Raw genomic sequence first — 10,764 nt, 5'->3', positions numbered from 1 at the left:
CCAAAGCGAGCTACCACTGGAGATCGTATGGGCTTCCCTCTGGGTGGACTCATGAGGGCAGCCAGCCAGCCAGCCTCAACGAGGCCACAGACGGCGCAACGTGCCCCACGCAGGGTTACACTGGACCACTGCATATCATTCACGGGAGAATCCTGATCGTACAGGCCCCGATCATCGCCCCAGGCGCGACATGAAATTCGGTGCCTACGGCCCGGCAGCTTTCGGTAGTCCTATAGATCGAGTGCGATCTGGGCCGCGCGCTGCTAAATAGTGGGCCAGCCACCAAGGCATTTATAGAACTAGGAGGCATAGGGGTTTCAGTGTCGAGTAGATATCAGTACGGACAATGATGGACGCGAATTCAGAAGTTACAGTGATTGTATCAATTTCATTACTATAGTACACTAACAACGATCAAAATAATATCCATCAATTATGAAACCAAATTAATAAATCTGCCAGTCGTCCACTAACAACATCAAAAACCGCAGTTTCCTTCACGAGCTTCTATTAAGATTAAGTTGGTTTTTCTGCAGTCGGCTTCCCTTTCCCAATACCCTGGACGGTGTCCTGCACACCCTGTCCAGTGTTCTTGGTTGTATCGCCAAGGCCCCCTGTGGCACCGGAGACAGTCTGCCCGGCGCCTTCAGTAGTCGCGCCTGTGGTCTTTCCGAGACTGTCAACCGTGCTGCCCAGGGTGTCGGTCGTGCCACCAAGTGTCTTGCCGATAGTATCAGTCACGCCGCCGAGGGGGTTCTCTATCCACATGTTATCAGTGAATGGTGATATTAGCTATAGTGTTGATGTTGAACTTACTGTTCTTGTCAGGCATATTAACGATCGGTGGATTTGGTATGAAGGTCAATCTGTATAAAAAGTTCGTGCACTGCGAGTTGCAAGGTTATTGATCGTACCAGCTTTCTGCCTATTATATATTTATCCCATCCACAATAAAATAATAAAACGTCATACAATATGACATTGCTTGGGTGCAATCCGAACAAACCCCAAAACCACAGAGCATATGGTGGCCCCGCCAATAACAAGTGTAACCACTTTGTCGATCAAGACATGGCAGCCGTTCAATCCAGTTAGCAAGCCATGCTGCACCTCGGGTCTTCATCAGCCGCTGATCTCATAGATGGTGGCGCAGAGCATCCAATGGCTCAAATTCGCGACAGACGGAACGAAACCAGTCACCAGCATGTAGGGCGGAAGGTCACTTGGTGAGTATGCCACGGTTAATTAGGAAATGCAGAGCGGCTTTCTTTAAGAGGCTGGTTAGAATAATGATATTTGCATTTCCTTTGCTGGCAGTGTTTGGCGACGGACAGGAGTTCCACGGGCATACCCAGACTCGGGTGACGCCACGGTAACAGGGTGCGCGGCAATTGATAAATAAAATTCCACGACAATCTTTAATATTCTCCGAGAAGGCTTAAGAGCTGGGTTCCCATCACTAATTCTCCTGTCAGAAAGGGCTGTTTCTATTCTGCATCTGTCGAACGATGACCGCCAAGAATCGGTTGCCGCTCAGACCGGTAAACCACCATGTAGATCAGCCAACCCTATTGATCATCGTCTCCCTGCCCAACCAGGTTAGGTTATCACACATTTGAAGCTATATTAGAATCTCCTAAATTGCCTGTATCTAGATTCTACACACTCGTTTTAATATCATTACTTTTACCCCTTTGGGCGATCGTTGAAGTTGTGGCGGTGATTGGTCATCTGCCGAGTGTGTCCACCGCCCTCAATCCGACTCCCCCACTTGGACCAGCGGTATCCTCATTACAATTACATGGTCTTATTATTACTGCGATTTAAAGTCCACACTGCGCAGACAGTTTCTACCTTGCTCCCACTCCCTCCTACTCACTCCCTACTCACCCGCCGCGATACAATGGCAGATTTAATCAGCCCAGGCCTAGAAGACTGGCTGAGGTCCTGCAGCCCAGACAACGGCCAATACGACGCAGAAGATTGCCAGGCCGCAATCCAGGGGTCTCGAATTCCAAAGACATTCGAGGAGGAGGTTCACCGACTGTGCACCATTCGCGGCATACGGCATCATTATGGCTTTGCCCAGGAGCTCTATGGAGTCTCGTTTGACTTCACGCGCGCTCTAAATGCCCGGGATATTATGAGCGGCATTATCCCAACCATGTTAACGCCTGAGGAGGTGCCCTATTGTTTTTGGTATCCAGATATTCCAACGGAGGAGACTCTCCGGGCTTTAGTACAGACATACCCAGATATAGTGTATCAAGTTGCTCGGGCCTGTGCTGTTGGGGGCTACTTTAATCTGTATAAAGTTCTCCCAGAGGTGCATATTGCAGAAGAAGCTGGGTACACAGCTGCTCAAAGAAAAAGCAAGGGCAGCCAGGAGATTTATAGTCTTATTATCTCCCAACCCGTTAAATTCGAGATTATGAATGACTATACATGTACGGTTAATACTGCTGGCTGCCGAGTTGCATTTCTAAACGGTGACACTGCTCCTTACTCAAGTCTTACAGTCCGAACAAAGTATTCTGGCCCTCGGGATATTACACGGGCCCATATGCCATGGACGGTATATCACACGGAGCCCCATTACTTTAATATTATCGAAGACTGGGGCATTGATGACCATGACTGCGAAGGCCTCAACCCCAAGCCACCAGAGGATTACTTCCCGCTGGTGTATACATCACTCCCTGCTGATCTCCCGTTTATTGACAAGGACAAACTTATTAAAGTTGCTGCATATAATGGCGAAATTGATCGCTATGCACGACTTCGACGACCACAGATGCTTGAAGATGAATGGGCGATGGTTGTACATGGTATCTACCATAATCCAACTTTTGCTAAATGGTGGAGTACGCAGATCCCTGAACACCCGCAACAGAGACACGAGATTAAAATTAGACGCGCGATTAATGCCCGGCGCATTATATCTAATAATTTAACTTGGCTCACTATGGATACTCCTGGGGAATTACTGCCAGAACTTATTTGGTATCCAAATGTCGCTCACTGGATACCTATGAGAAACTTGCACATAAAAGACCAGATATGTTCGAGGATTGCCTAAGAGCCTGCATAGTTGCAAACTATACATGGACGTGGGATGATCTTCTGCGCGCTGCGCCTGAACTTCTAAAGGGCGAGAAGATGTACCCCCTGGATCCCAGTGTGCCTGAACCTGAAGATCCCAAGCTGTGGTGGCTATCTAAGCATGTCGGATGCGGCCTGTGGCGTGAAGCCAAGGCCTCATCGAACAAACAATTCCAAAATGATATCTGCGCAGCCGTTCCTGATGCCGCAGAGAAATTTAGGACGCCGCATGTGAACAGCGACTGGTGGGGTGACTATTACATGGCGTCAGATCTTTACTCCCCACAAAAACGGTCCCCGGTCGTGAAGCTCCATGACCCCGTCCAACCAGGGGCACGCGAAGAAGGTCCATATAATGGAATGGATTGCGGCGTTGGTGATGTCGATATTGTTTTGTTCCTTGATTGCGCCGTCTCGAGAGAGACCTGGAAGAGAGAAATTCTAGACAAGGGAAGCCTGACGGTCAGTCTGGAGGAAGTTTTCGACTTATTAGGCATGGAACAAACTAAATAGTTTCTTCTTAGCAACTTCGTCGAGATCGGTTTTCTCCTTGGCCAGGTCGGCATCCTTAAGTGTATTCTTGTCCGCGATGATTGCCTTTTCCTTCTCGTTGTCCGTAATGTAGTAGAGAAATTGACGCAGGTTGCAGCGCCCTCCTGTGGCCGGGCCAACTGCCCGAGCAGTTGTTGAATCTCGCGCGCAGGCCGTTGTTGCAATCTTCTTATCGTGGGAACCTTCGTCCATTTGATACGCTTGCCAGTATAGGAGGCTTTCGTAGCAGCCGTAGAGGCCGAAAGCGGCTGCTTTCGATATACAAAGAGCAAACAGGAAGAAAAGAGGGAGCTTCATCGTGGTGACAATGACAAGAAAGAACGGACACCTTGTAGAGAAGAATAGTATTGGCAAATGGAAGACTGGTGTCTCAGGATACAAAATAAAGGCAATGAGTACAGCTCCGGCTCACACTGGCCCAAGTCGGGACATGGGACATTGGCACATTATACCTAGTCGTGTAACCGCGTTACCACTCTCTGTGTATGAAGGATCTAGTACTCTACCACTGCAGGTGCGTCGGCCGACTTGCCTTTGGCAGAATATGGATCATACCAAACTACTTGACGAGCTCCTCAGAAATAATGAATCTCGGCTGTGCCGCATGACCGGACCGATCGTGCTAAGATTCTCTGTATGCAGGGGCGCAATATCATCTTAGCGTTGGCGTATCGACGAGGCCACCCGATGGTTATCCCCACGTAGCCCTAGCAATACGCAGTTACGCACCAGTACTGTTACTAAGGCTGCCTTGGTAGCTCATGCATTTGGTCTAGATCAGGGACAGGCACGGAACCTAGGAACAAGCGAAGCAGCGTTTGCAGCCTCCTGCAAGAAGTATCCACAATAAGATAATAACAGTGGTATTAATGTCCAAAGTCCATACTCCAAATCACTACGGAACTAATCCGCAGAATACCGCACTAAATTGCTGCGGCGCTGTGGTTACCTCCGCGGGGCCATCCGATGCGATGGGTGCTTCCTTGATAGGCAAATGTGACAAAGTGAGTTAAGGCTAGTGCTCAACCAGAAAAAGAACGCACAGGATGGCTTTCCGAAGAGTCCCCGATAGCACCTCTCGGTTATCACGCGTCAAGCTAATATTGCGCCAAACAGCATATGCTGACGATCACAGTCCCACAGTCACAGTCCCACAGGGTCAATAGAGACAAAATCCTACACTGTATCTGTCAAAAATTTCGTATGAGAGTTGCTTCCAACATCCAATTCTTTGCAATATATTATATCCAGGGTGGTACGGGGTATTGTGGTCGCTCTCAAATGGAGGCGCATAGCAAGCTTATGCCAGGCGAGGCTAAGCATTCAGGGCGAGATTGCTGCTTCCATGTGGGGCGGCCTCTGGGTCTAACCGCACTTCCCTGAACTGACCTAGCAGACCTGTTCTTAATATAAAGTCAGCCACAAACCTAACTGCTTTGGGATCGGAAACCAATGTATTGTAGCTGGCATGTGGGCTAATATCTGTTCGCGCGGCGATCTTGGTCATTATCTCCACTCGCTCCGCCTGCCACATCTCGCACGTTAGTAAAACGTGCTGGGGAGTCTGCCTGGCCTGGCTCCAGCAAGTACACCAACCATCAGGGTGTTGCTTGGTCTTAAAGAGGCAATGGTTCAACGCGGAGCGTTCTGAGCGGAGCTGCATGATGACTGAGGGATAGGGCTTCGGGAGACCCTTATATAGCCCCAGCGCTGCCTTTCCCGGGTGTTTAATCAGGCACTTGGTAAGGTCTAGCTTCCCTTATAGATGCCCACACTCACTGATCCTCTGGCGTACCTTACCGCTTGGCCGCGGAGGCGAGCCGGATTAGGGTTCCCCCGGGCTCCTGCCCCGCGCCGGAAACCTTATTTTGAGCTCGATTCAGGCCTTCAGGTGTTCATTTCTTTTATATCTTTCACCGCAATGTCCGACAGCAGCAGTGATAGCAACGGGCTCCGCGGGGGCTGGCAGCAGGTCTGCCATTACAAGGACCACTTGGGCCATCCCGTTGTCCTCGAAGAATACGTCAGGCCTCATAATGAACCAGACCCTGAACATTTGGTCCCCATCCAAATCTACAGTCTAGTGCCACTGGATCCAGATCATGAAAAGCTCCGTGACTATCTCCTGGGTGCCTTTTGGGATGACGAAGTTATGCCATTATTTGAGATATATTCATACTGCCCCCCTGATTCCTTTGCCTGCATCGACCACAACCGTCGTGAGATTGCCTTTCGCAAACGGCACCACCGGTCGGGCGTTGAAAACGCACCGGGACTGATCCCCCAATTTTTCAGAGGTATTTTTGACAACGAACCTCCTATTGGGCGCTGTGTCCTTTTACGCTCCCATAGCTATCATCTAGATCAACATGATGAGGGAGCTTCTGCCGAAGGGCCCGACCTGCTCAACTTCACTCGCACCTTTTCCAGCACGCGCAGCGATGCTGATGATGCGCAGATTCTAGACCATCCTCCAGAGGAAAGCTATTTGGAAAGCTTTGAGCTATCGACTGAGCGCATCACATTACGGGAATATGTTGATCAGCTGGTTGTTCTAGACATTTTCTTCAATTCCGGCCAAGGTGGAGAACTGCATTTTGGCATGGATACCGATGAGGGCACCCCTCCGGACCAACCTCTGCCATCTGAGGAGGAGATCCGAACCCAGCTATCTCAGCAGACTGCAGTAGGCAGATTCACTCTGGATTCATCAGTGCACGTCACCCAAGACGGCGGCATTGTGACAGTGGCAAACACGCCCAAGGGGGCTGAGGCTGACTTGCAGTATCTGATATGTACGCCTTTCCTTAGCCACCTTGATAATACCACTTCAACTCCTCTATTAGAAAGCACGGCACGCCTGTTCAGCTCTGTCCTCCAGTTCCATCTGCCTGCGCCAAAGACTATGAATTTTAAATTCTCAATTCCAGAGTCGCATTCTAACCCTTGGTCTGGCATCCGCGCTGCCCACGATGCAGTCCTCACGTCTCAATCCACCGAGTTTGCTCCTGGTGCCCTGCACAAATTCGCGGTCAATGACGGTGAACCGGCTGCGCTGCACCGGGTTACTCCTCAGAATGAACTTAACTCGGTTGCGGGCGCTCAAGCCACCGTCGGTCATCCCTGTGGTGTGTTTGCTGTCGTATTGGATAGGGCAAACTTTGTAGGCGAGGCAGGGGTATACTTTTACATCGCTGATTATGGTGACGATGAACTTTCAACCGTGGAGAGTCGTTCTGATGATACAGAGATACGCCGCTGTGTTGGAATAGCCGAAGCGGCGAGGCGGTTGGCTATGTTGGCTGTGGAAGAGGCAGCCAAAGGTACGCCCGAGTAGGCCTGCAGTTAGGATCTTTAAATGACATCCAAATCACCCGTACACTGTCCGTAATAGCGCAATGTGGATGTTCATTCTGGAGCATGGTCACTTGCGAGTGATCCCCGCCGGGCCTGATTATCAAGGGCTCTGTTGCAAACAGCGGTGAATTGTGACTCTTCCACCAAGATAGACAAGCAATGAAGGCCATGGATCTGCAAAGCCAAATGCTCAAGTGGCTGGGAGTGACAAGTCATTTCACACTGGTTCACTCGGGGCGGTCTTTCCGGCCGCGATGTTCCCGTCCATCACATACGAGGCTTCCTTCATAAGCCCTGGCGATTCCCCACAGTACATGCTTCATGGCCTTTTTGCCCACTCGCAAGTGCTGGACATTCCAACCCTCCATTATCAGGGCGTCGGAAATCATGCGACGATGACATCGTCACCACAGCGTCTCACTGCATGATTTGGGGGGTCAGCCGTGTGGAATTGTCTCTACTTAATCGATCTGAAACCCCCATCCTCACCGGCAACGAATCGAGCTGCCCCAACTACGACACCCCAAGCCCAGCGTACCCAGCCGATTCACCCACTCCCACCGAAACCGCCCCCAACCAACACCGACACCACCACCACCGGGCAAGACTCGGAGTCCCCCAGCACCCGGTTCGGAGAGTCAACGAAACCGCCGGAAGGGGGCCCACCACACCCCTTGTACGACCCTAACTTCTGCAGACCTCCAGCGTTCCCTCAACAAGGTACCGGACCGCCCAAGCCTCGACCTCGACCACCGTATCACGACCCCAACGCGGTGATCATACCGTTGCCGGAAGGAGCAACCCCCTTGGGGCAAGAACAAGAGAGACGCTACTCACCCGGAGGCCTTCCCCGAAGCGGCTGTTCAACCGGCATGCCTCGCGCAAGAAAGGCTCGCGGGGACACTTCTTCGGGAGGTGGCGCAGGGACGAGGACCACTAACCACTGCAAGAGTACTAACCACCGACAGCAAGGAGACCCACGAACCCTGCTCTCTCACCCTCCCTCCCAGATATCTGCCTCCTCCAGTTCCTCCGCCTCCCTGGCCTCCTCAGCCTCCTCCCCGCCGACCTCCCCACCAGCAACCCCGGTCCCTGAACCCCTCACACTCTCGGTCCTCCAATTCAACGTTGGGAACTCCCTGGACCTGGCGTTGGCAACGCTGCTTAGGGGCCAACATATCCTTAGGCACGCGGTGCTAGCGATCCAGGAGCCATGGGTGAACCCGACTACTGATTCGACACACCTACCGGAGGAAGCCAGGAGACACTTCGACCTAGTCTAGCCCTGCGTAGCCCGACCTGAGATCCCCAGAACCTGCCTCTGCATTCGAAAGGGGATGGCGTGGCAACCAATGTACCTGGACGCTTTCACAACCTCCGTCACCATCGACCTCAACGACACCTCCGCCCCCATTATATATATCCACAACGCGTACAACTCCCCCAACAGACTCAGCTCCACAACGCTCTCTCCCTCGCCGACAGCCTGCACCCTACCGCCGAGCACATTATCATAGGAGATTTCAACGCCCACAACCATCTCTGGAGCAGGCCTGGCCGGTGGTCCCGACATGCCGGCGAGAAACTCCGCACGTTGATCGAATCCCGCCCCCTCCACGTAGTCACCCCGCGGGGGCTGGTCACGCGGCCCTCCCGCATGGGTGACGCCCAAGCCACCCGCTCGAACGATACCAACACCAACACCGACACTGGCACCCCCACGGCCCTTCCCCAGAGGCCAGCAGCTGCCACCCTCACCGACAACCCCGGCACCAGGGCACCCAGACACCAACAACGACGACAACGAACTCGACCCTGGAGGTCCCAGGATGTCAGGCTCCACAATCGACCTCTGTCTGGTGTCGTGGGGCCTCAAGGACCAAGCCCGAACACCACTACGGCGGCCGGAAGGGCCAGGGGACTGAGACCGCCCTACATTCAGTGCTGGATGCCACCACTGCAGCCTGGAAGAAGGGCAAGGTTGTCAGCGCCCTGTTCCTCGACATCTCCGGCGCCTTCGACAACGTCTCCCACGCCCGCCTCCTCCACAGCCTACGCAAACGACGGATCCCGGAGGGGATGGTCCGCTGGCTGAGCAGCTTCCTGGGGGACCGGTACACTGTGCTGGCGCTCTCAGGGTTCGAACAGCCGCGGGCTCCCATTGCCACGGGCATCCCCCAGCGATTACCTCTGTCGCCGATCCTCTACCTCTTCTACAAGGCTGACCTGATGGGGGAGGAACTCGTTGACACACGCCCGGGTCCCCGAGAACTCCCCCAGGAACCGCCCCAATACCCGACGCCAACTCTCCGCCTTCCAACCTCGCCGATATACCGTACCTCCAGCGCCGCCGGCACAGACGGCTCACTGTATGAACCCTCCGAGCCCAGCACTGCACCTCCCTCCGCAACCTCGTCGCCGGAGCCCGGGGAACCTCACGACCCCCGGGGCGTTGCAGCCATTACCCGGCTGGGCTACATCGACGACACCACCATCCTCGCGGTCAGCGACTCGGCCGGCACCAACTGTCAAGCCCGCGATGTGGTATTCGAAGCCCGTTGCCGCCAATGGGCCACTACCCATGCCTCGGTCTTCGCACCCCAAAAATTCGCCCTCCTCCACCAGCACGACCCCTCCCTCTGCCGGGCGTTCCCCCGGAACCAGGGGTGCCCGGGGCTAGGGCCACCACTGGCTCTGGACAGCATACTAGTCCCTCCTACTAACAGTGCTACACTCCTGGGGGTCCACCTCGACCAACACCTCACATTCGGCCCCCATCTCGACTGTATCGACCGCTGCTGCGCCCGCGGCCTTCAAGCCCTCTCCGCCCTGGGAGGCTCCCGCTGGGGACTATCCCTCCACGAAAACGACTGATCTACCGCGCCTGCATCGCCCCCATCGCCACCCACGCCGCCTCCGTCTGGCACATCCCCAGAACCAGGGGACGGTCAGCCTTCCACGACGCCCAGGTGCGGAAGCTGACGGTCGTCCAGCGGCGTGCCGCCGGGCACTCGATTCCGAGCTGCTTCGTAGCACCAGTGCCCGCCGCCGTCGACACCGAACTCCACCTCACCCCGATAACGATAGCCCTACGCCTTGTCCGACTGAACGCCCTTACCCGGGTGGCCTCAGTCCCGGGATACGCGGGGTTCGCCGCCCAGAGGACGTTTCACTGGAGCCTCAAGTCCCCGTTTGAGGTCGCCGAAGAGGAGCTGGTGAGCCAAACCGGCATCGACGCCGCGGAGATTGAGATACGGTGGCCGTTCATAACCCCCCGTGGTGGGAGCCACCCCCGGCCACCATCGAACCACGGAAAGACCTCGCAATTACCGCCCACCTGATCCACCGCATAGGATACACCAACGTACCGAAGATATACACCGATGGATCTAGTATAGACGGGCAAGTCGGGGCGGCCGCGGTGACCCTGGAACCACAGCGTGAAGCCGCGGCGTACATGGGCACCGCGCCCACCAGCCTACCGCGCCAACTGGCTCCACAGGTGTTTCGGTGCCTGGCGGCCCAGGATCGAGCGCACCGGGCTCCCCGCATTCAGGCTGTGGCCCGTTGCGCCCTCGCTTGGCCCTCCCCAGGCCTGGGGGCCGCAGGCGGCCGGGGGGGAATATCTGCTAGCGGTGGGTTGAAATCGCGTCCAACCACGGTTCTGACACCTTTGCACGGTTTCCTGGATCTGGCTTGACCGATTCGCCGCAGGGCCCGGGCCAGAGGGTCAACCTGAGATATCGACGACGG

At 54.5% G+C, this 10,764-nt stretch overlaps 6 protein-coding genes across 6 annotated transcripts; 5 read left to right on the top strand and 1 right to left on the bottom strand.

Moving 5' to 3' along the window:
* Positions 1-368: 368 nt before the first annotated feature.
* Positions 369-1,038, bottom strand: ASPSYDRAFT_49549 (uncharacterized protein). Its single transcript, XM_040847853.1, has 2 exons — positions 817-1,038; positions 369-758 (listed from the first exon to the last, which is right to left on the bottom strand). The coding sequence occupies exons 1-2, from the start codon at positions 830-832 to the stop codon at positions 517-519; spliced, it is 258 nt and encodes an 85-aa protein (XP_040698211.1). The 5' UTR covers positions 833-1,038; the 3' UTR covers positions 369-516.
* Positions 1,039-1,101: 63 nt separating this feature from the next.
* ASPSYDRAFT_61033 (uncharacterized protein) lies at positions 1,102-3,615 on the top strand (the record flags this gene model as incomplete). The annotated part of the gene is made up of 3 exons (XM_040849932.1): positions 1,102-1,226; positions 1,954-3,013; positions 3,037-3,615. 3 exons carry the CDS (start codon positions 1,102-1,104, stop codon positions 3,613-3,615), a joined length of 1,764 nt encoding a protein of 587 aa, XP_040698210.1.
* Positions 3,616-5,575: 1,960 nt separating this feature from the next.
* ASPSYDRAFT_159811 (uncharacterized protein) lies at positions 5,576-6,991 on the top strand (the record flags this gene model as incomplete). The annotated part of the gene is made up of 1 exon (XM_040842855.1): positions 5,576-6,991. One exon carries the CDS (start codon positions 5,576-5,578, stop codon positions 6,989-6,991), a length of 1,416 nt encoding a protein of 471 aa, XP_040698209.1.
* Positions 6,992-7,331: 340 nt separating this feature from the next.
* ASPSYDRAFT_464534 (uncharacterized protein) lies at positions 7,332-7,791 on the top strand. Its single transcript, XM_040847232.1, has one exon. The coding sequence runs from the start codon at positions 7,436-7,438 to the stop codon at positions 7,697-7,699; it is 264 nt and encodes an 87-aa protein (XP_040698208.1). The 5' UTR covers positions 7,332-7,435; the 3' UTR covers positions 7,700-7,791.
* On the top strand, positions 7,662-8,379 carry ASPSYDRAFT_464629 (uncharacterized protein). Its single transcript, XM_040847233.1, has one exon. It carries the CDS (start codon positions 7,884-7,886, stop codon positions 8,292-8,294), a length of 411 nt encoding a protein of 136 aa, XP_040698207.1. The 5' UTR covers positions 7,662-7,883; the 3' UTR covers positions 8,295-8,379.
* Positions 8,380-8,880: 501 nt separating this feature from the next.
* ASPSYDRAFT_464520 (uncharacterized protein) lies at positions 8,881-10,080 on the top strand. Its single transcript, XM_040847231.1, has one exon. It carries the CDS (start codon positions 9,091-9,093, stop codon positions 9,883-9,885), a length of 795 nt encoding a protein of 264 aa, XP_040698206.1. The 5' UTR covers positions 8,881-9,090; the 3' UTR covers positions 9,886-10,080.
* Positions 10,081-10,764: the final 684 nt, after the last annotated feature.

This window comes from Aspergillus sydowii (genome assembly GCF_001890705.1).
Source record: "Aspergillus sydowii CBS 593.65 unplaced genomic scaffold ASPSYscaffold_13, whole genome shotgun sequence".
In the NCBI taxonomy this organism is placed as follows: Eukaryota; Fungi; Ascomycota; class Eurotiomycetes; order Eurotiales; family Aspergillaceae; genus Aspergillus; species Aspergillus sydowii.
The sequence above is the reverse complement of the archived record's forward strand: the minus strand, read 5'-3'. Positions and strand labels throughout refer to the sequence as shown.